Source organism: Patella vulgata, chromosome 3 (assembly GCF_932274485.2).
Source record: "Patella vulgata chromosome 3, xgPatVulg1.2, whole genome shotgun sequence".
NCBI lineage: Eukaryota > Metazoa > Mollusca > Gastropoda > Patellidae > Patella > Patella vulgata.
The window spans coordinates 6,918,534-6,940,124 of NC_065881.2; the positions used below are offsets into that span (position 1 = coordinate 6,918,534).

At 35.8% G+C, this 21,591-nt stretch overlaps 1 protein-coding gene across 7 annotated transcripts in view; it reads left to right on the forward strand.

Annotated features, from left to right (window-relative positions):
* Positions 1 to 20,287, forward strand: part of LOC126815928 (nucleolysin TIAR) — a 153,252-nt gene extending 132,965 nt beyond the window's left edge. For 4 of the 7 annotated variants that reach the window (XM_056099888.1, XM_056099890.1, XM_056099891.1 and 1 more), the window contains 4 exons: positions 4,809 to 4,950; positions 6,766 to 6,938; positions 8,610 to 8,718; positions 15,896 to 20,287. In XM_056099888.1, coding sequence (XP_055955863.1) covers positions 4,809 to 4,950; positions 6,766 to 6,938; positions 8,610 to 8,718; positions 15,896 to 15,934 — 463 coding nt within the window. In that variant the 3' untranslated portion in view covers positions 15,935 to 20,287. Of the gene's footprint in view, positions 1 to 4,808; positions 4,951 to 6,765; positions 6,939 to 8,609; positions 8,723 to 15,895 lie in introns of all 7 variants that reach the window. The other 3 variants (XM_050542038.1, XM_050542037.1, XM_056099889.1) reach the window with 3 other exon arrangements.
* The last annotated feature ends 1,304 nt before the right edge of the window (positions 20,288 to 21,591 follow it).

Genomic DNA, 21,591 nt, shown 5'->3' on the forward strand with positions numbered 1-21,591 from the left:
TAACAATGTAGTCGGTTTATTAGGAAACATTTGTGAGTTGTACCATAGTCTTATTACATTGACAGAACCCTTTATCTTTCCCGCGACCAAATCAAGTTTTGATAAAAGTCGGTGAATGTTGGGAGTGTTGATAATATCCAGTAACCTCTTGTTGAAAGCTTAGCCCAGACAACCTAACTAGTGTTTGAGTTAGGTAGGCACATGAATGGTAATTGATTTCTTTTATATTGAATGATGGTGGAGAACTATTAATCCTTCACGCTGTCCCATTCATCTTTCATCATCTTAATTGTATTAAAGAAAAACAAAAGATCCGTACATGTGTGCAGCTAGTATTTATACCAAAAAATCAATCCTGTTCTTCCGCATATAAATAACTTCAAACATTTTTCATTCGTTTTATTTCTATGTCAATGCCTTTGACCGTATGTTCTGACAACGCAAATTATATATGCCAGAAGATGCCCTGAATATAGCTTAGAATTTATGGATTGTGGAAACTATGGCTTTAATGTTTCTGTTCATAACGTGACATACTGTACTATGACAGTTACGCAAGACAACGTGTGGGCGAATAGATACAAAGTTAGCAATTATTTTCTCTTGTTGAGTGGGGTTGGATGGCCGAATGGTTAGTGCGTGCGCCCTGAGTTTAATGACCCCTATGCTCAAGCGAATTATTGAAATTGAAGCATAGGTTAGTCCTGAAATGACCTAGTTTGTGTCGAATGGATGTTAAACCCCATTTCTCTCTCTCATAACATGACATACTGTACTATGGCAGTTTCGCAAGACAACGTGTGGGCGAATAGATACAAAATTAGCAATCATATTGTTATTTTCTGTTATTGAGCGGGGGTGGATGGCCAAATGGTTAGTGCGTGCGCCCTGCATCATAAGGTCTGTGTCATTGAATCAAGGGGGTTGGATGGCCGAATGGTTAGCATGTGTGCGCTGTATCATAAGGTCTGTAATTGAGTCAACTGGCGTGGTTTCGATTCCCGATTGTGACAAGGAGTAGTGTCGCCTGTCCATCCTCGTGGGTTTTCTCCGGGTCCTCCAGTTTCCCCCCACTACTAAAGACACCTACGCGCCAGCGAATTATTAAAATAAAATTGAACCATGTGTTAGTCCTGAAATGACCTAGTTTGTGATAGTGGACTTAAACTCCATCTCTCTCTCTCTCTTTCCCCCCTCTCTCTCTCTCCCCCTCTCTCTCTCTCTCTCTCTCTCTTCCCCTTTCTCTCTCTCTCCCCCTCTCTCTCTCCCCCTCTCTTCCCCTCTCTCTCCCTCTCTCTCTCTCCCCCTCTCTCTCTCTCTCTCTCTCTCTCCCCCCTCTCTCTCTCCCTCCTCTCTCTCTCTCTCTTCCCTTATTGATTTTTTTTTAGCCTAAAGGTTATCTAGTAATAATGGGAGCCACAGTGGCTAAGTGGGTAAGACGCTGGCTCGCTAGCCTGGAGGTCGGGTGTTCGATCCCTGCATTAGCGGAGAAAGTTCATCTGGATTTTCCGACGTGGTTTCCCCTTGTCAGTGGTGCAGAACAGAGGGCCTGACAAGGACAGCTGTCTAGTCCTTCGGATGAGACGGAAAACGGAGGTCCTGTGTATACATTGGAATGCACGTAAAAGATCCCTTGGCAGTTGGAATTCGATATAAGAGTAGGCGATAGTGCCGCTGCCCGGACAAAATTTCCCTCATAGCACACTGTATGGCGTATGCCCGTCTTCATTAGCTCAGTATAGGAGCAGCACAGTAGGACATTAAACCCCATTTCATTTCATTTCGTTATCAAGTAATGCTTTGGCAGTTTGTGCCCAAATGAAGGAACTAAAAACAAAGATGCTTGTTTTAGCATATAAAAGTAGACTATCGGAGATTGGATCTAAAAAAAAAAGAAGAATATGTCGTTTGCGATGATGTGCAGGTGTAAAGTTGGTATTAGATTAATCCGACATTATTACACTTCACAATATACACATGAGACTGGAAGATTTTATTGTCGTCTGACTGCGTTATAGTTTCTCACAGCCATTCATTACATCTGAAATGGAAACCAGATAATAACGCCACCTTGGAAGTGTTCCATTAATTCCCACTCTTTTATCAGATATTGTCAACTGTCTACAGTTTCACAGACAACACATACATAAGTTGATTATTTACTGCCATTTTAGTCCATTTCATCTCACAACTCACGGCTGTTTTTTAATACTTGGCTAATTTTTCATCTTTTTAATTCTGTCCTCGAGATAATATCTGTAATAGTTCATAAAGTGGAATAGATAAGTGAAATGAAATGGGTTTTATGGCCCGCTTTTCTGCCCGGATTAAGCTCGTTGAATACGGCGCAAAGTAGCGCTACAGCCTACTCTTATTTCAAACTCTAATTTGTGTGGAGTGGACGTTAAACCCATTTCTCTCTCTCTGGGCCCTTATTCACGAAAACTTAAACTAAGTTACAACCGAAATTTTAAGAAATACTGCAACTTCATTGGATATATGCAAATTGATTTTACTGGTCAGCCAATCGAATTGCAGTATTTCTCCTGGTCTTCAAACTCTAGCTGTCAAGGGTTCTTATACATGCCAGTATATACACTTTTCGTACCTGACAAGGAGTAGGGTCGCCTGTCCAACCTCGTGGGTTTTCTCCGGGTCCTCCAGTTTTCTCCAACTGCTAAAGACCCCTATGTGTAAGTGATTTATTGAAATAAGATTGAACCATGTATTAGTTCCAAAACGACCTAGTTTGTGTGGTGTTGAGTGGACATTAAAATCTCTCTCTCTTTCTCTCTCAAAAAGTGAATACATTAAAACGATAGAGTAAATAAATGTTATCTAGGTGATTCTGTCTGGTCATTAAAAAGAGAGAGAATTGAGGCCTTATGTTTAACGTTTCGAGGATGTACATAACTTTACTCTCTAGTTTAATGTAGGTTATTTGGTCTTGTCTGTGTTAGTTAGTGTGTTAGGTTAGAGCTTCTAGTGTTAAGATTGTGATCAATGATGTGTTGGGGGTTTTAAGCCTCTGTAGATTACATGATCTCAGGAATCATTCTCCACAACCTTTAGTAACATGTCAATTATATCTATTGGTATATCAGTTCTCAGCCTTTCAGCCACAGTGGCTCAGTGAGTAAGATGCTGGCTATCTAACAAGGTCTTCGATTCAATCGGTGGTGTTGTCCCTTTTACAACCTTTAGTAACATGTTAGTTATATCGACTGGTACAGGGGGGTTGGATGGCCGAATGGTTAGCATGTGGCGTGGTTTCGAATCCCCAGTTGTACATGACAAGGAGTAGGGTCGGCTGTCCAACCTCGCAGGTTTTCTCCGGGTCCTCCAGTTTCCTCCCACTGTTATTGAAATAAAATTGAACCATATGTTAGTCTTGAAATGACCTAGTTTGTGTCAAGGGGACATTAAACCCATTTCTCTCTCTCTACTGCTACATCAGTTCTCAGCCTTTCAGCCACACTGGCTATCTAACAAGGTCTTGTGTTTCACTCCTAGCGTTGTTCCTTTACAACCTTTAGTAACATGTCAATTGTATTTGCCATTACTTCAGTTCTCAGAGGGAGCCACGGTGGCTAAGTGGGTAAGACGCTGGCTCGCTAGCCTGGGTCGTGTTTTCGATCCCTGCATTGACTGAGAAAGTTTATCAGGATTTTTCGACATGCTCTCCCCTTGTCAGTTGTGCAGGACGAGGGGCCAGGCGAGGACAGTTGTCTATTCGTTCAGATGGGACGAAAAACCAAGGTCCCGTGTATACATTGGCGTGGACGTAAAAGATCCCTTGGAAGTTGGAATTCGATACAAGAGTAGGTCATAGTGCCGCTGCCCAGGCAAAATTTTCTCTCATAGCACACTGTATGGGCATATGCTGATCTTCATTAGCCCAGTTGGAGTAGGACGTTAAATCCCATTTCATTTGTCGCCTGTCCAACCTCGTGGGTTTTCTCCGGGTTCTCCGGTTTCCTCCCACTGCTACAGACACCTACGCGCAAGCAAATTATTGAAATAAAATTAAACCATATGTTAGTCCCGAAATGACCTAGTTTGTGTCGAGTGGACGTTAAACCCCATTTCTCTCTCTCGCTCTCTCTCTCTCTCTCCCTTTTCATTTGATTTAAACTTCTTTTTATGTTCTGTTTACCATTTCTTTTCATGTTCTGTTTACCATTTCTGCTGCCATTATCGGATACTATTCATTCCAATCTTTTCAATCCAGTTTCACCCATCACCACTTTGTCAATGGAATCTAAAAATTCTGGTCGATTCAATATAAAATGAGAGACTTGTTTTTATTTTAGATCAATGGAACTTGGACTATAAATGCAAAGAGTTGAAACTTAATTTCAATTCGTAGCATTTCTTGAAACAACTCGTAGCATTTCTTAAAGCAACATATCCATGATTTGTTCAAAGGGTGCGATGACCGAATGGTTAGCATATGCGTGTTGTATCATACGGTCTGTCATTGATTAAACTGGCTTGGTTTCACTTCCCCGGCTGTACATGTACGTGACAAGGAGTAGGGTCGCCTGTCAAACCTTGTGGTTTTGACTTTGGGTATTCCGGTTTCCTCCCACTGCTAAAGACCCCTACGCGCAAGCAAATTATTTAAATAAAATTAACCATGTGTTAGTCCCGAAATGACCTAGTTTGTGTCGAGTGGACATTAAACCCTCTCTCTTTCTCCGAACAATCCGCCCACCCGTTCCCTGCGTCTGTAAGTGGTGACTGGCGCCCTGCGAATGGATTTTTCTCTCTCTGATTTGTTCATGTTTTTATTTTTTATTTTCTAGATTTGGTTCGAAGGAAGCAGCTGCTAATGCAATATGTGGTGTTCATGGTACTACGATAATGGATCAACAGGTGAAATGTTCCTGGGGAAAAGAATCCAATGATCCAACACAGAGTGGTTCCGCTACACCACAAATGGTAGATGTAATAAAAGCGTTTCAATTTTTATTTACTTTTCTCCCTTCCTTCTGTTTATTGAAAACACAACAAATTTATATGGAAAAAAATGATTGGTTTGTACACCTATATAGTACAATCATATATGAATTGCATGTTTGTTCCATCTGTGCATAGGCCGAGAAAGTTCACCAGGATTTTCTAGTGTAGTTTTCTTGTCAGTGGTGAAGGATGGAGGGCCTGACAAAGACATTGGTCTAGTCGTTCGGATGGTGCGAAAAACCAAGGTCCTATGTACACATTGGCATGCATGTAAAAGATCCTTTGGCAGTTGGAATTAGATATAAGAGTAGGCCATAGCGCCACTGTCGGTGCAAAATTTCCCTCGTAGCACACTGTATGGCGTATGCCCGTCTTCATTAGCCCAGTTGGAGCAGAACAGTAGGACGTTAAACCCCATTTCATTCAACGCATAAACAAATCCTCTGAATCAAACCTATGGTGATCAAATGTTTAGCATTGCTGCTCCAACTCTGTAGAGTGATAAACAATTGACCAGTTCCATCATGAGTGCCAAATCATTACCTGATTTTAGCAAAAAGTTAACACACCTGTTTCAACAATCTTGGGGGGTTGGATGGCCGAATGGTTAGCTTGGTTGGTTGGATGGCGTTGTATCATTAGGTCTGTCATTGAGTCAACTGGTGTGGTTTCGATCCCCCGGTTGTACGTGACGAGTAGTATAGTCGCCGGTTCAACCTCGTGGGTTTTCTCTGGGTCCTCCGGTTTCCTCCCACTGCTAAAGACCCCAATGCGCTGTCTCTTTTTCAACAAGCTTATCCAGAGTAACATTTGAAGTGCTTAGAGCATGGATTAGGTTCTATAGAAATAACTTTAGTATAATGTTATACCAACTGTTTTCGTGATAAATCACTACTCTATGTATGTGTACAAACCAATTATTGAAATAGATGTCGTTTTTTTTTTTTAATTTGCTGAATCGCTATATGCCATTCAAGTATTAATCCCAGTAGATGACAGGATGTGACTTAATAGATATTGGCAATAAGTCATTTGGTTTTGAAGAGATCTCTATATATGTTGAGAGATCTGTCATTTATCTAGAATTTTTTATTGATTATTTCAATGTCAATTCTTAATTCAAATCGTATTTAACCCATTTTGTCTTATTTGAAATATACATATTTAAATCATGATTCATTTCAACACGCGTGGGGTGGGGGGTGAATGGTTAGCGTGTGCCCGCTGTATCATAAGGTCTGTCATTGAGTCAACTGGTGTGGTTTCGATTTCCCGGATTGTACGTGACAAGGATTAGGGTCGCCTGTCCAACCTCGTGTGTTTTCTCCGGGTCCTCCGGTTTCCTCCCACTGCTAAAGACCCCTACACACAAGAAAATTATTGAGATAAAATTAAACCATATGTTAGTCCCAAAATGACCTAGTTTGTGTCGAGTGGATGTTAAACCCCATTTCTTTCTTTCATTTCAACAAAATCTTCAATTATTTATATTTTTTGGGAATATAAAGAAAAGAATATCTGATTATAATACAGATCTATATTTCGTTTCGTTATTTTATACTTTCGATGGCCTACACTATATGAAGATCTGACCGGTTGTACCGGAAGGTGGCGTCGCGTCGGTCGTCGTACAAGCGGCTTTTGAATCTATTGCGTCAGACATTGATTAATCAATCAGATTTGACCTTTCAAACGGAAAGAAGTCGCTGTAACAACCGAAACGAAACGAAATAGAATCTGTGTTTTAATCAGATAATGGAATAGACAAATATTTTGAATTTTCTTCTTTTTTTTTTTCAGCAACAACAGTCGTTCCAATCTCCTAACTCGGGTGGTGGTTATGGACAGTTTTATAACGTGGGATATTGGGGAAATCCAGCCGCTTATTCTGGCTATGGTAATGTTGCCCAGGGTGGCTATCTACAGTCTGCTGCTGGTGGTGGAAACCAATGGCCTGGATATAATTATCAGGCGTACGTATTAATATATTTCATTCATCCCAGAACGTTTCAACCATATTTTGATTTAATCTAGAAATGGAGGAGCGAGACTTAGCTTCGAACAACGGTGGTTGAAATTATTACACACGTCTTGCCAAACATTCAGACGCTAATATTGTCGCTCGCAATAGAGTAATTTGAATGAATTTTCAAATTATTCATTTTACATTATCTATTTTGGAACTATTATAGCACGAATGGCTAGCTCTTTATCTAAATGGGGATCACGTTGGCTAAGTGGGTAAGATGCTGGCTCGCGCTAGCCTGGAGGTCGGGTGTTCGATCCCTGCATTGGCCGAGAACGTTCATCCAGATTTTCCGGCGTAGTTCCCCCATGTCAGTGATGCAGGACGGGAGGGCCTGACAAGGATAGCTGTCTAGTCGTTCGGATCAGATGAAAAACCAAGGTCCCGTGTACACATTGGCATTCACGTAAAAGATCCCTTGACAGTTGGAATTCGATGTAAGAGTAGGCTGTTATGCCGCTGTCCGGGCAAAATTTCCCTCATAGCACACTGTATGGCGTAGCCTCGTCTTCATTAGCCCAGTTCGGAGCAAAACAGTAGGACGTTAAACCACATTTCATTCTCTATCTAAATCTTATATAATGTATCTTAAATATATTTCATTAATCCCATATTTTTATTACGCTTGTCAGTGTTGATTCAGAGATTCATAATTTTAAAGATACATTAAAGGGGCATTATGTGAGATTAGATAAAGAACTGGGCCCTGTTTCACGAAATTTTAACTAAAGATAAAATCCAAATTTTAGTAGATACTCCAATTTTGATTGGCTAAGCACTAAAATCAGTCTAAAATTATCCAATCAAATTATAATAGTTAAAAACTAGGTAATGTAAAGGGAATATGCTGAAAAATTCAGTCAAATTGTTCCACTCTGAACCAAGATATTAGCCTCAATCATCATTACTAAAGTCGGTATGATAAAAAAAAACATAGTCTTGATTATCCATTTCTGTCAGTGTTGATTATGAGATAGTTAGGCTTCAAATCAGGGGCGGAAAAAAAAAAAAAATTGAAACCACTAGCCCAGGACTAGTGGTCTACTGTCAGACACTAGCCCGGATTTAACAAGGTTCGCACACTCCTTGAAACTCCTTGAAAATCCTGGAAAAATGAAAATGTGATTTCCAATGCTGGAAAATCCTGGAAAAACAGGATCACTCCTTGAAACTCATGGAAAATTAACATTTGTGGTTAAGCTATATATTTTAAGATATAAAACTGAACAGTCATCAAATGTTTCTTCAAAAGTTCACGTTCATCGCTGTAATGGACTCGTCTTCAGAATTTCATTCATAAAAGCCATAGTAAATCTGTAGTATAATTAATAAACTCTGTTGAAATCTAATTTTGATGAGATCCTTTATTTCTTCGAGTCAGTCGAACAAAGTTCTTCAAGCATTAAAAAAAATACATTATGATGTAGAATTCTATATAACTTTAATCTTCAATAATGTGCACTGCAGATTTTCGACAATTTGACCACACTGTATGGCGTATGCCCATCTTCATTAGCCCAGTTCGGAGCAAAACAGTAGGATATTGAACCCCATTTAAAAAAAATATATATATTATGTAATCGTGTTGGTGTAATTTGTTTCTGTTTGTTCCTTTTAGAATGAACATGCAGATGCAACAACAATGGGGCCAACTCCAGATGCAACAAGGTGGTCAACAGCAACAGTTTAATGGACAAGGCCAAGGTGTGGTGGGATATCCTATGCAGCAGGGTGAGACAACCAATTTTCATACTGTGTATTGAAGTCAGTGAGTCTGGCATGTATCTCCTCACGTTAATAACGACACATTGGCTATAGACTGATCTATATAACATTAATAGCATGAATGTCGCAGACAGTACTAGTGTTTTACTCTCATTTGGCACCATTCGTGCGTGGGCCATAAAGATTTCCCCAAATCTTGTGAAGATCCTATTTACGAGGAGATCACGGTTGACGGAGATAAACATAAAAGGGATTACTAATGTCAGTCGATGCGAGACCTATTTTACACAGTACTGTCTGAAATATATCTTTTCATTAATTTTATTTAGATCAGTCCTTAATTAATCACAGAACCTGTATTCTCTTCTTTTAGTACTAACCTTAGTTGTATACTAAAAACCCTGACCAACACAATCTTTGTCTACATATTCACATCCGTGGAAATGTTTCTGAAGCAAGGAACAGGCTTGTTGTCAAGGAGATAACTTTTGTTTAAAGTAACGATGCTCCATTAGCAAAAATCAAATTTCTCATTGCTTAATCCATGCTGATATGTAATCAAATTGATTAATTAACCTTTAATTTAAGAAAACAAAATCAAAATACCAACACTAGATAATGTCCCGGCTTGAATTTGAAATAGGCTTATTAATTCTGTTCACCCACAACAAAATGGTCTGTAGCTTATTACATGGAAATATGGGTACACTGTAATATGTACTCAGATTGATTATTTAATATTTAATTAAGAAAAAAAATCAAAATACCAATGTTAGATAATGTCGCAGCTTGGATTCAATCGGTTTTATAATAGTCCTAACAAAAGGTTAGCATGTGTGCGTTGTATCATAAGGTCCATCATTGAGTCAGATGGCATGGTTTTGATTCCCCGTACGTGACAAGGAGTAGGGTCGCCTGTACAACCTCGTGGGTTTTCTCCAGGTCATCCGGTTTCCTCCCAGTGCTAAAGACCCCTATGCCCATCGAATTATTGAAATAAAATTGAACCATATGTTAGTCCCAAAATGACCTAGTGTGTGTTGAGTGGATGTTAAACCCCATTTCTCTCTGACAACAAAATGGCAGTGGTCTAATGAAATACTGGTGTAGTTTGCAAGTTATTGTTTTTGCCACGGTGGCTAAGTGGGTAAGACACTGGCTCGCTAGCCTGGAGGTCATATGTTCGATCCCTGCATTGGCTGAAAAAGTTCATCAGAATTTCTGTCGTGGTTTCTTCTTGTCAGTAGTGCAGGACGGAGAGCCTGATAAGTACAGCTGTCTAGTCCATCGGATAAGATGAAAAACCAAGGTCCTCATGGCACACTGTATGACGTATGCCAGTCTTCATTAGCCCAGTCGCAGAAGAACAGTAGGACGTTAAACCTCATTCCATTAAAAAGGCGCATTGTAAACTTTAAACATTAGTTTCACAATCTCCTGACACTAAGCTACTTCTGAACTAACAATCACAAATTTCACTAAAATATTCTAAATTTAAGAGTTGGTAGTCACAGATCAGAATACATGTTAGAAATTAGTGCCCCATAGAATAACTTTTCGTATGTGTCTAGATATAGCCATTGTGCCATATTAAAGTGAATGTATTAGGGATTGGTCTTCTGTAATTATGTATATACATTATTACTTATCGACTACTATGTACTATCCACATGTTATTATATAGGATTGTAATGTTTGGTGTGCTGTGACAAGTAGATGCTTATTATTATATTCCATTGCACTGTCTATGTAAATCAAAGGGAAGCAACTCCATTTAATATAGTTGGACACAATTGTGCTTTTGTGTTCTGAACATTATCTGCTAATATATTATAAAATGAATGCTGATTGCTTAGTATCTCACAATGTACATTATCAAATAAAATTTTTTTATAACATTTGATTAAAAATTAATGTCACAGAAGCACCAAAAATAAAAAGTGTGAAAATGTGTCAAATTACGGATAATTAAAGTCCTATTTAAGCCATATCTCACTGATTTATTACACAGTATGGTATCTTTTTTTAAAATTTTAAATTTTATTCTTTTTTTTTTCTTTAATATTATTAGTTTGAGGTACAATATTTTTTTTTAATTCCTGTGAGTGTGATTAAAGTTAATATGTTCTTGATATTTAAGGAATTTTTGAATCATCTCGACAATTCAATTAATAACCTTTTTTCTCTCTTTTATTTTTCATATTTATTGTCTTTCCCGGCGAATGTCAACAGTTAGTAAGACTTGTTACAAAAGAGTGATATGATAAAAAGCTGGAATTTTTGGATTTTTAGTTTATTTTCATTTGTTTACTACATTTTTTAATTGCTTTATTTTTTTTTTATTTTTTTTTCGTTTTCGTTGATTTTTTTTTTTCTTTTATTTGATTTAAAATGTTCTAAAGAATGTGTTTGCTGTTCTCTCGTTTCTTTAAAATTGCTTTAAAATTAGGTGCTAATTGGTTTCAACTTAGAGACTGTTTTGCTTATGTTATGAAATGCAAAATGATTAACATTTCAGAAGTCTATGTTGCTTATATAATGAAATGCAAATTGAATAACATTCGATTAAGTCTGTAACATATAGACAATTTAGAATTGCATAATCTGTGGTGTATTCAATATGCAATGCAAATTCACTGGTTTAGAATTCTTTATCTGAATATTTTCTTAACTACATTTTCTTAATGTCTAGAAATTCCAGCTTTTTAAGATTTAGAGTATAGTATATACAAAAATATCTCTCTGTATACTTATAACCCTCAATATATACTATTCATACATAACAATATTATAATACATATTATATTATATACATCAATAAGCTAGTGTTGTTGGCAATCTGATTAAAATACAGATCTATATTTTGTTTCGTTTTATACTTTCGATGGCCTCTACTACATGAAGATCTGACTGGTTGTAGTGGAAGGTCATGTCAGAGGTCATATATATACAAGCGACTTTTGACCCTGTGATGTCAGAAATTTGATTAATCAATCGGCATTGATGTTTCGAGTGGGTTACCCACAGTTCTGTGCACCTGACGTCTAAAACTTGTCGCTACATTGGCTAACCCCTCACATCATCCACAACGTGGGTTATATAACAACTCTTCCAGATCCAAGTGTAGTAAAGACAAGTAAAAAGAAATTTTGAATTATAAAAAAACGAAACAAAATAGGGTCTGTGTTTTACTCAGATTGTTTTGTTTGAAGTGAAGTTTCAGTTTGTTTCTCTATAAACTAATGGCTTGCTGTGTGTTTAAAATTAATTATAAAAAATATATTCCAGTTAAACAAAAATAACAAAGACCCTTGCGCTCTTTGATTTCATAAGTTACGCTCTTTGATTTCATAATTAATAGAGTGAATATAGAGAGAGAAAACATCTGATTAAACTTGAAATGCAAGCAAAATATATAATTTAAATTAACGGTCCATAATCACTCTGTTCATACAACTCACATTTATTTCTTTACACAGATGTTTGTCATTGTGCTGTCACCTTTCCACGGGCCATGCAATAAATATTTGACATGCTCGGACATCACACATAAATGCCGGCCTTAGGATGTTAGAGCCATGTGAAGCGTAAACCGTACGCGAGCTAAGTTTTTCAACGTGGTATTTAATTGTACAGTGTACTCTTGTCAATTCTGATATCTTACGGGATTGGATACGATATGCCGGATTACACAGCATGTCGGAATACTCAATTGCCTCAATACAGATGTCGTTAGTGACAGAGTCCACTGTAGTAGTTCCAAGTAAAATTCAACTAGAAATTTGATTTTAAGTACAACGGAGCAGAATTACGGATGTTTGATTTTAAAATATCCGCATCGAAAAAGAAAACTGGACTGAAAGGCCCAACCAATAATAAAAATATTTTTTGGGGGCATTTCTGTTAAATTAGAATATCCACATCGAAAAAGAAAAATGGACTGAAAGGCCCAAACAATAATGAAAATATTTTGTTTGGACATTTCTGTTAAATTTTCTGGCATTACACAGTTCACACCCTCCTAAGGCTGTCAATACACACACATGTAGAAGGAATACCACACAATCAATCCTGGTTATCCCCCCCTGACAAGTAGACATCCTTATCCAGCCCGCTTTTCTTCAACTCAAAATATGTTATGATTCGCAATGGTTAATTAATGTGACATTGAAAATCTCCAAATTTATATTTCAACTAAATGAAATTTATTGCAAATCTATTTTAAAATAATGTTTAAATTGAACTTTGGAAACATTGAATAACGTTTTTTCCAGGGGTAGTTACTGAAAGCATATTTCGATTGTCCAAACTAGAATATATTATGGTCAAGTTCAACTTTCTTTTTTCTATTCTTTCTTAAGAATCTATTCAACAATAATGCAAATAATTTATAGCTGAAAGTGAAAGTACACAAAAAAATAGGAATTTCAGAGCTTTTTTAAAAATTTATACAAAATTCTATAACAAAGGTGGACAATTATTAATAAGTTTTACCACAGAATTTTATACTGTTGTGGATAGTTCTCGTAGTGGGCCTTTAATTTCATCAAACCCCATTTCTGGATTTAAAGTAGCTTGATCAAGGCTTGTGTGCATTAAAGATACATTATGTAAGATTCAATAACGAGCTGGCAGTCATTGCTATTATAGTTCAAAATATGTAATGAGAAAATTGCATTCAAATTACTTTATTCTGAGCTGAGTTATCACCGTTCGAAGTTTTGTAGCATGGATTATTATCATAGCAGTGGTGACTAAGTCTCAATTATCCATTTTGCTATTAAATTTTAAAATCTCATAGGTGTTCAAATCCACTTGAATCTCGGTCAGTTGATTGTAGGCTGGTCATGTTAAAGATATATTATGTAAGATTTAGATAAAGAGCTGGCCATTCTTATTTTAATAGTTTGAAAATAAATAGTGTAAAATGAATATATTGAAAATTTCATTCATATTGCTCCATCGGGAATCACGTGGCTAAGTGGGTAAGACGCTAGCTCGCTAGCCTGGAGGTCGGGTGTTCGATCCCTGCATTGGCCGAGAAAGTTCATCCAGATTTTCCGGCGTGGTTCTCCCTTGTCAGTGATGCAGGACGGAGGGGCTGACAAGGAAAGCTGTCTAGTCGTTCGGATGGGACGAAAAACCGAGGTCCCGTGTACACATTGGCGTGCACGTAAAAGATCCCTTGACAGTTGGAATTCGATATAAGAGTAGGCCGTAGTGCCGCTGTCCGGGCAAAATTTCCCTCATAGCACACTGTATGGCGTATGCCCGTCTTCATTAGCCCAGGTTAGGAGCAGAACAGTAGGACGTTAAACTCCATTTCATTTCATTTCATATTGCTCCATTGCGAGCGAAGATATTAGCGTTTGAAGGTTTAACGAGGTGTGTGCTATAATTGAAACTACCGCACTGGTTGTTCGTGACTTAGCCTCGCTTCACCATTTTTAGATTAAATCGAATTATGGCTGTACCGTTCTTATCTACTTAACACTGAGATATCCGATGGAATTGAGAGTTGATTATGGTCTTGTCATGTTAATAAATGTTTAATAGTGTGGTTTCAATTCCCCGGTCGAACGTGACGAGGAGTAGGGTCGCTTGTCCAACCTCTGGGTTTTCTCCGGTTTCCTCCCACTGCTAAAGACCCCTACGCGTAAGCAAATTATTGAAATGAAATTGCACCATATGTTAGTCCCAAAATGACCTAGTTTGTGTTGAGTGGACGTAAAACCCCATTTCTCTCTCTCTAATTAATAGTTTATATAATATTTCAGGCCTAAAGAAAGACCTGCGATAGGCAGATTTAGCTCTTGCATAATGTATGTTTAATAAATGTCTCGATAATGATTTAGATAACATTTGAAGCCAAAATAAAGACCTGCAATAGGAAGATTTAGTTCTTACATAATCTATCTTTTACTGTTTTAATTTTACCCCCCCCCCCCCCCCCAACAAATTACATCGATTTAAAGACGATTTTTGTTTTTCAATCTATGAAATAAATTGCCCACCGTGTTCTAGAAATTGGAGTTAGTATTTGTGTTTAACCTATAGTTCATGTTATCCTGTTGGTTGTGGTCAATATAGCTTTATATTATTATATTTAGCAGGTTCTATTTTATTTCAGAGGATACAAATATTCACAAATAATTTGTTGCCTAGCAATTCAAATTATAGTACCTCTAAGGCCATATCAATTTACAAATATTCAAAAATTGTTTGTTGTTCAAATTAAATTACTTCTAATTCCATACCAATGTACAAATATTCACAAAATTGTTTGCCATTCAAATTAAATTACCTCTTTAACTCCATACCCATTTACAAATATTCACAAAATTGTTTGCCATTCAAATTAAATTACCTCTAATTCCATACCTATTTATAAATATTCACAAATTTTTTGGCCAATTTCAAATTAAATTGCCTTTAAGGCCAGATAAATTTATAAATACTCACAAAATTTTTTGGCCAGTCAATTCAAATTAAATTACACGCACCTCGTAAGGCCACACCTGTGCCAATTTGATTTTTTGTTCTCTGTGAACACCTGTAAAAACTCTACTTCATATTTGTTTCGGAAAAAGACTTAATTAAGACTTGATTAAAAATTAAAAATTGTGCTGTTCAGTAGCTTTTAGTCGAAGCCTTAAAGTTTTGAAATTTTAAACTAAACATTTTTCACATGATTCAAGATGCTATTTATTTGTTAAGACTAGATGAAATGAAAATTAATTTGGGGGGGCCAAAATGTCTAAATCTAGTCCACAGAATTCATACCATATACTCACTATAAGACTTAATAATGTATGGAATTGTTTTAATTTTTTTTCTTACTTTAATCTCAAGGTTTTTTATTACGATTTAAGAAACTTATTTTTTTTTTTTTTTTTTACATTACATTGTTTTTGATTAGGTATTTATAGTAATATCTTTAAATCCCTTGATCCGATTTGTAAAAAACATGTTTAATTTTACTTCATATTAATTCTCCTTTGACTTATGTTCAAAAACCGTATAGTCTTAATTCAATATTTACGTTTATTTCTTTTATCATCTTTATATTTCATATTTTAATATGCAATACCAAATAAACCTTCAGAGAGAGAAAAAAAAAAAATCGTATTTGTAATAAATGTACATGCCGATCTATAATTTTTGTGATTGTTTATTTTTCAGGCTACCAACAAGCCCAGTGACGTTCATCTAGAGTAGGCTCAATCAACCAGAGTGAAACTGACCCCCATATTAACCAATCAGCTGACTGATGTATAGTTTTAAACATATTGATGGGAAGAAGTATTATGGGCAAAGATAAATTCATTCATATTTGGGGGATGGGCTGTCCAGTGTTGTGTGGAATGTTGCACTCATTGTATATAGTCGTTAGGAAAATTAGGTAGAAATTAAAATACATGTTTAGATGTTATTTGTGGCGTTAATGTTTGTATTTGTCCCGTCTAAATTTCATACCTGATACTGGGAGTTGTACAAAAAATGGAAAAAAATTTAAATCATATTTTCATACCATTTAGGCTTATATTTGACCTTATTTTATCATGTTTTTTTTTTTTTTCTTTTCTTATTATTGCGCATTGGTAAATTAAATATTAGATCGACTCAGTTCATTTTATTAAGCAGGAAAATTACGACTTTGTTTATTTTCCTTCAATATTATTATTATGACCGGTGCCAAAGATTTCTTCGTTCGATTTTATCACCAGGTTCGTCTTTGTTGTGTCGTTAGATTTTTTTTTTAAACGCTAGTTTCGGTAAATCAATGAAGTTGGCGTGAAGTACAAAACCTAAATATTAATACTTTAGTTATAAATGAATATCTATGTGTAAATAAATTTTATAGTGAGAGATAATCCGCTCATATTTATTATTATTACTTATTAGCTAGGAAACGAAAAAAAAACAACATTCTATCTTTTTGTGCATAGTAATTATTTGTTCATGAGTCGGCGTTTTGATAACTTTATACGATATAATATTTATTATAACTTTAATAGTACATATAGCTTCATTACTCATGATAGCGTTTTACTTTTTCTTTAATTCAAGTGTATGTAAGATCATTTAGAAGTTTATTTTATTATCCTGAAGCAAAATGAAGGCCCAGAAATTATGTTTTTGACTTTTTACTTTTTGAATCGTTATGTACAAAGTCAAATATGCACTGTATATTTTAAAGACATTTTTTAAAAAATTATAAATCCTTTTTCTTTTTTTTTCGCCATTTAAATCAATTGTGCGCTTAATTGGAATGGTGTTATTTTATTTTCTTTTTTTTCTTTTTCATATTAATTACGTCTTAAATGATTATTATAATATAGATATATTTCGGTTGATTAATTAAGGGACCGTTGCTACATGTATAGTATTTATTTATAGACTTATTATATAAACAAGTTATTTCAAGTTTATAGAATTTATGAATGAAACATACCTCAGGTTCCATTAAAATGAACTACTTGTTGATAATGTATTCCTTGTTATTTATTGAGAATAATTTTAGGGCCTTCATCGAACTGTGTGATATATTAACCCTTCTGTTCCGTGTTTTTTTTTCTTCTTCCTTTATAATGTAATATAATAAACCAGTTAATAAATGCCCAATTCACCATCATAAAATAAATAAATACTTGATGTTTAATGTAAAAATATCGTTACATGAAATATTTCTATTTGTTTTTATTATTATAATTTTTTTTTTTATCTTTTTTTTTCTATTTAGCCTCATTTGTAATAAAATTCATATGTATTCATATTGAAGCCCAGTTATATGGACAACGTACATTTTGTCTGTTCGGGGAAATAACATGTCGTCATTGGTTACCTATATTTTCATATGATGTATAATTTGATGGATTTAAAAAAAACAAACAAAAACTTATTGGATATAGACATCTGTAAATAGTCCCCGTCTCCTGTTATTTGTTAAAAAAAAAAAACTATATATATATGTGATGTTTTTTTCCCTGTTGTAACATGTGTTTGGGTGTGGAACTTCCCTTGGTCCATTATATATATAGATGTCCTTTGTACAATGTACATGTAGTTAAACAAAAACATATAGTACATGACCATATGTATGATTTCGGGGCCGGGTTTACTAAAAGGCATGGTAGGATTAGGGGCCCTATGTTTTTAACTAAAAACATACAAATAATACATGGCATATGTATGGTTTCGGGGTTGGGTTTACTAATAGGCATAGTAGGATTAGGGGGCCCATGGATCCTGTAAAATATATTTATATATTGGGATACTGAAGCATGCCAACATCTCGATCAATTTAGGGGCTGACGTAGGTAAATCCGATCCTGTATGGTTTGATAGGGGCCCCTTTGGTTCCATAAAATATATTGGGATACTGAAGCATGCCAACATCTCGATCAATTTGGGAGCTGACGTAGGTAAATCCGACCCTGTACGATAAGATTAGGGCCCCTTGGGTTCCGTAAAATATATTGGGATACGAAAACATGCCAACATCTCGATCAGTTTAGGGGCCGACGTAGGTAAATCTGACCCGGTATGTATGATAAGATAACAAAACGAGCTACATATGTATTAAATATATTATAAGGAATGTTGATATCGGATGTCCTTAGTGTCTGTTAAATTTATTGCCCTGTTTGTAACCACTTGTTGCAAATAATTTCTTTTTTTTCCGTGTGATGATTCCATAATGTTGAGTGTATGCTGGAGACCATGTTTTTTTGTATAGAACCGTTGTCTGTAGAGTAGTTAGTAGTAACTTTGGTGGGAGGGACAATTTTGTACATATTGTATGCTGGCTGCACCCTTTATAAAGACCTTGTTAATTTTGTGTGACAATTTTCCCCCAACAAAAAAAAAGAAAAATAAACAGGGTCTTTAACTTGGCGCTTTGATGACGAACTGGCTAGATCATCCCATTGATTTATAATTGTCTCATGTGAATAGAATACAGAGGTTTTCGTTTATTAATATTCTCCGTGCGAGTTTGACCAACTAATTATGGGTCTTTATTTATAGAAGGGTTGTTTTAGAGGATCAAAGCGTTCAAAACACAAAAAATCTTCTTAAATCAAAAAAAGCAAAGACCTAATTAATTTCCAGCCAGTTCATCATCAAACCGGTCAATATTTTTATCTGCAAAAGGTGGATTTTATGATAAAATGTAAATTTAGCTGTCAATTGTTACATTTAAATCAAGTACCTGGGCCCTGTTTCACGAAATTTTAACTAAGATAAAATCCAAATTTTAGTAATTTGAATTATTAAATTGATTTTAGTGCTTAACCAATCAAAATTGAAGTATCTACTAAAATTTAAATTTTATATTTAGTTAAGATTTCGTGAAACAGTGCCCTGAACCTATACCATTTAGATTTTACGTTTTCAATTAAAACTTTGTACATATTATAACCATCTAATATGAAGGGTTGATAGTAGATTATTCATTTCATCATGTTATAACTGTCTTCTATAATACAAAAATTAATATAATGTAATCACATCAATTATCTTTACGACCAAGTATGGTAGAAAATAAACTAAGATTAGACTTGTCTCAAGAAAGACAACTCTATTCCATTGGACTGAAGTTTGAACACTGATGATATTCATCAATCATGTGGAGTTCGTTGGGTTTTAATTAAAAAAAATTGATATTAGAGATAAAATCGAATACAGAAGAAAAGAAAATAACCGAAAGTAAATTTATGTTCGGAAATAGTATTTAGAAGTAGATTTCACATAACACGCACAATTTTATGGTTGGGTTATTGCATTGATTGGTTAAATCTTGCCTTCACACATCCAAAATATCTTCGGTTAGGTATCAAATGGAGTTTTGGCGGAATAAACCTTCCATACCATTGAATTGTGTAGGTTATTACCCCAAAAATATATCAATTTTTAAAAGTTTGCTAAGACATTATTTTTCAAGATTTTTCTCTTTTTTCTTCAAACAACTGATCTCAATTTTTAGTTTTATTTCTTCTCTTTGTTCATCGCCGACCTTCAATGGAATAATTTAAATTATTTTCAACTGTGTACATATTTATATATAATAACATGTATATCACCATACAAAAATCTGAATGATGTGATAATTTTAGCAATTTTTTTTTGACCCTCCTCCCTTGATCATGATTTGCCCCCCTCCTCCTCTTTCTTTCCTTCCAATGATGTTTAATTAAATCAGTGCTAATTGAACATTCGTCAGTCATTCCAGTGAAGGTTATACATGAAGGAGAGGCCTCATTACTTTTAGTTTTAAAGTTTTGATTTTAAGTATTATTAAAAGGCTATCATCTGTTTTTATTATTAATATTATTAAATGTATAATGAAGAACAATTAGATCACTATTCGAGGCTCAAAGTAAGATTTTTGTACCGATTTTACTAAGAAAAATAAAGACAGTTATATTATTAAGTACGGTCTATGAATATTGATGAGCCCTGTTTATGAATATTGATGAGTCCTGTTTATGAATATTGATGAGTCCTGTTTGACAGATGATAGACTGATTATCTTTGAGTAAAGAAATAAAGATTGATCACCACCATAAATACCTTTAATTGTTTTTTTGTTCAGGGTGGGTGGAGGGGGGTTGGATGGCCGAATGGTTAGCCATGTGTGTGTTGTACCACAAGGTCTGTCGTTGAGTCAACTGACGGGGTTTCGGTTCCTTGCTTGTACGTGACAAGGAAAAGGGTCGTCTGTCCGACCTCATGGGTTTTATCCGGGTTTTTGTTGAGTGGACGTTAATCCCCATTTCTCTCTTGTTTTTGGCCCACGTCTTTCGAAGAAAACAGGGGGGGGGTTGCATGGCCGAATAATTAGCAAGTGCGCCCTGTTGATAGGGTCTGTCTTTAAGTCAACTGGTGTGGTTTCAATTCCACGTGACAAGTAGTAGGGTCGACTGTCCAACATCGTGGGTTTTCTTCTGTTTCCTCCCACTGCTAAAGACCCCAACGTACAAGTGGATTATTGAAATAAAATTGAACCATGTTAGTCCGGAAATGACCTAGTTTGTGTTGAGTGGACGTTCAACCCCATTTCACTCTCTCTAGCTTTTTGCCCCTGTCTATCAAAGGCACAATTCTCACAAACCTACATATTACAGATTCGCCGGTTCGCCAGAAAAGCGACGTAGTCCACCAATACCCCTTATCAGGGTTAGGGTTGGGGTTCGGATTAGCTTTTTTGATACTCATATTTATAGTATTTCTTATGGCTCAGTGCAATCTGATTCAAATACAGATCTATATTTCGTTTCGTTTTATCCCCGGTTGTACGTGACAAGGAGCAGGGTCGCCTGTCCTACCTCGTGGGTTTTCTCCGGGTCCTTCGGTTTCCTCCCACTGCTAAAGACCCCTACGCGCAAGCGAATTATGTAAATAAAATTAAACCATATGTTAGTCCCGAAATGACCTAGTTTGTGTCGAGTGGACGTTAAACCCCATTTCTCTCTCTCTCTCGTTTCGTTTTTTTATACTTTCGATGGCCTACACTACATGAAGATCTGACAAGTTATAGCCATAGGTCACGTCAGAGTTCAAAAGACCGACTTATGACCCTATTATGTCAGACATTTGATTAACCAATCAGCATTGATGTTACTAGTGGATTACCCACAGTTCCGTGCAAAACACGCCTAAAGCTCGCCGTAACAGACCGTTTCATTGGCTTATCCCTGACACCATTCAGAACACGAGTTAAATAACAACTCTTCCAGATCCTAGTGTAGTAAAGACAAGTAAAACAAAATTTTAAACTATAAAAACGAAACGAAATAGGATCTGTGTTTTAACCAGATTGGGCTCAGTGAGTAAGATGTTGACTTGCTAACCACGTCTTGGGTGTCAGTTGG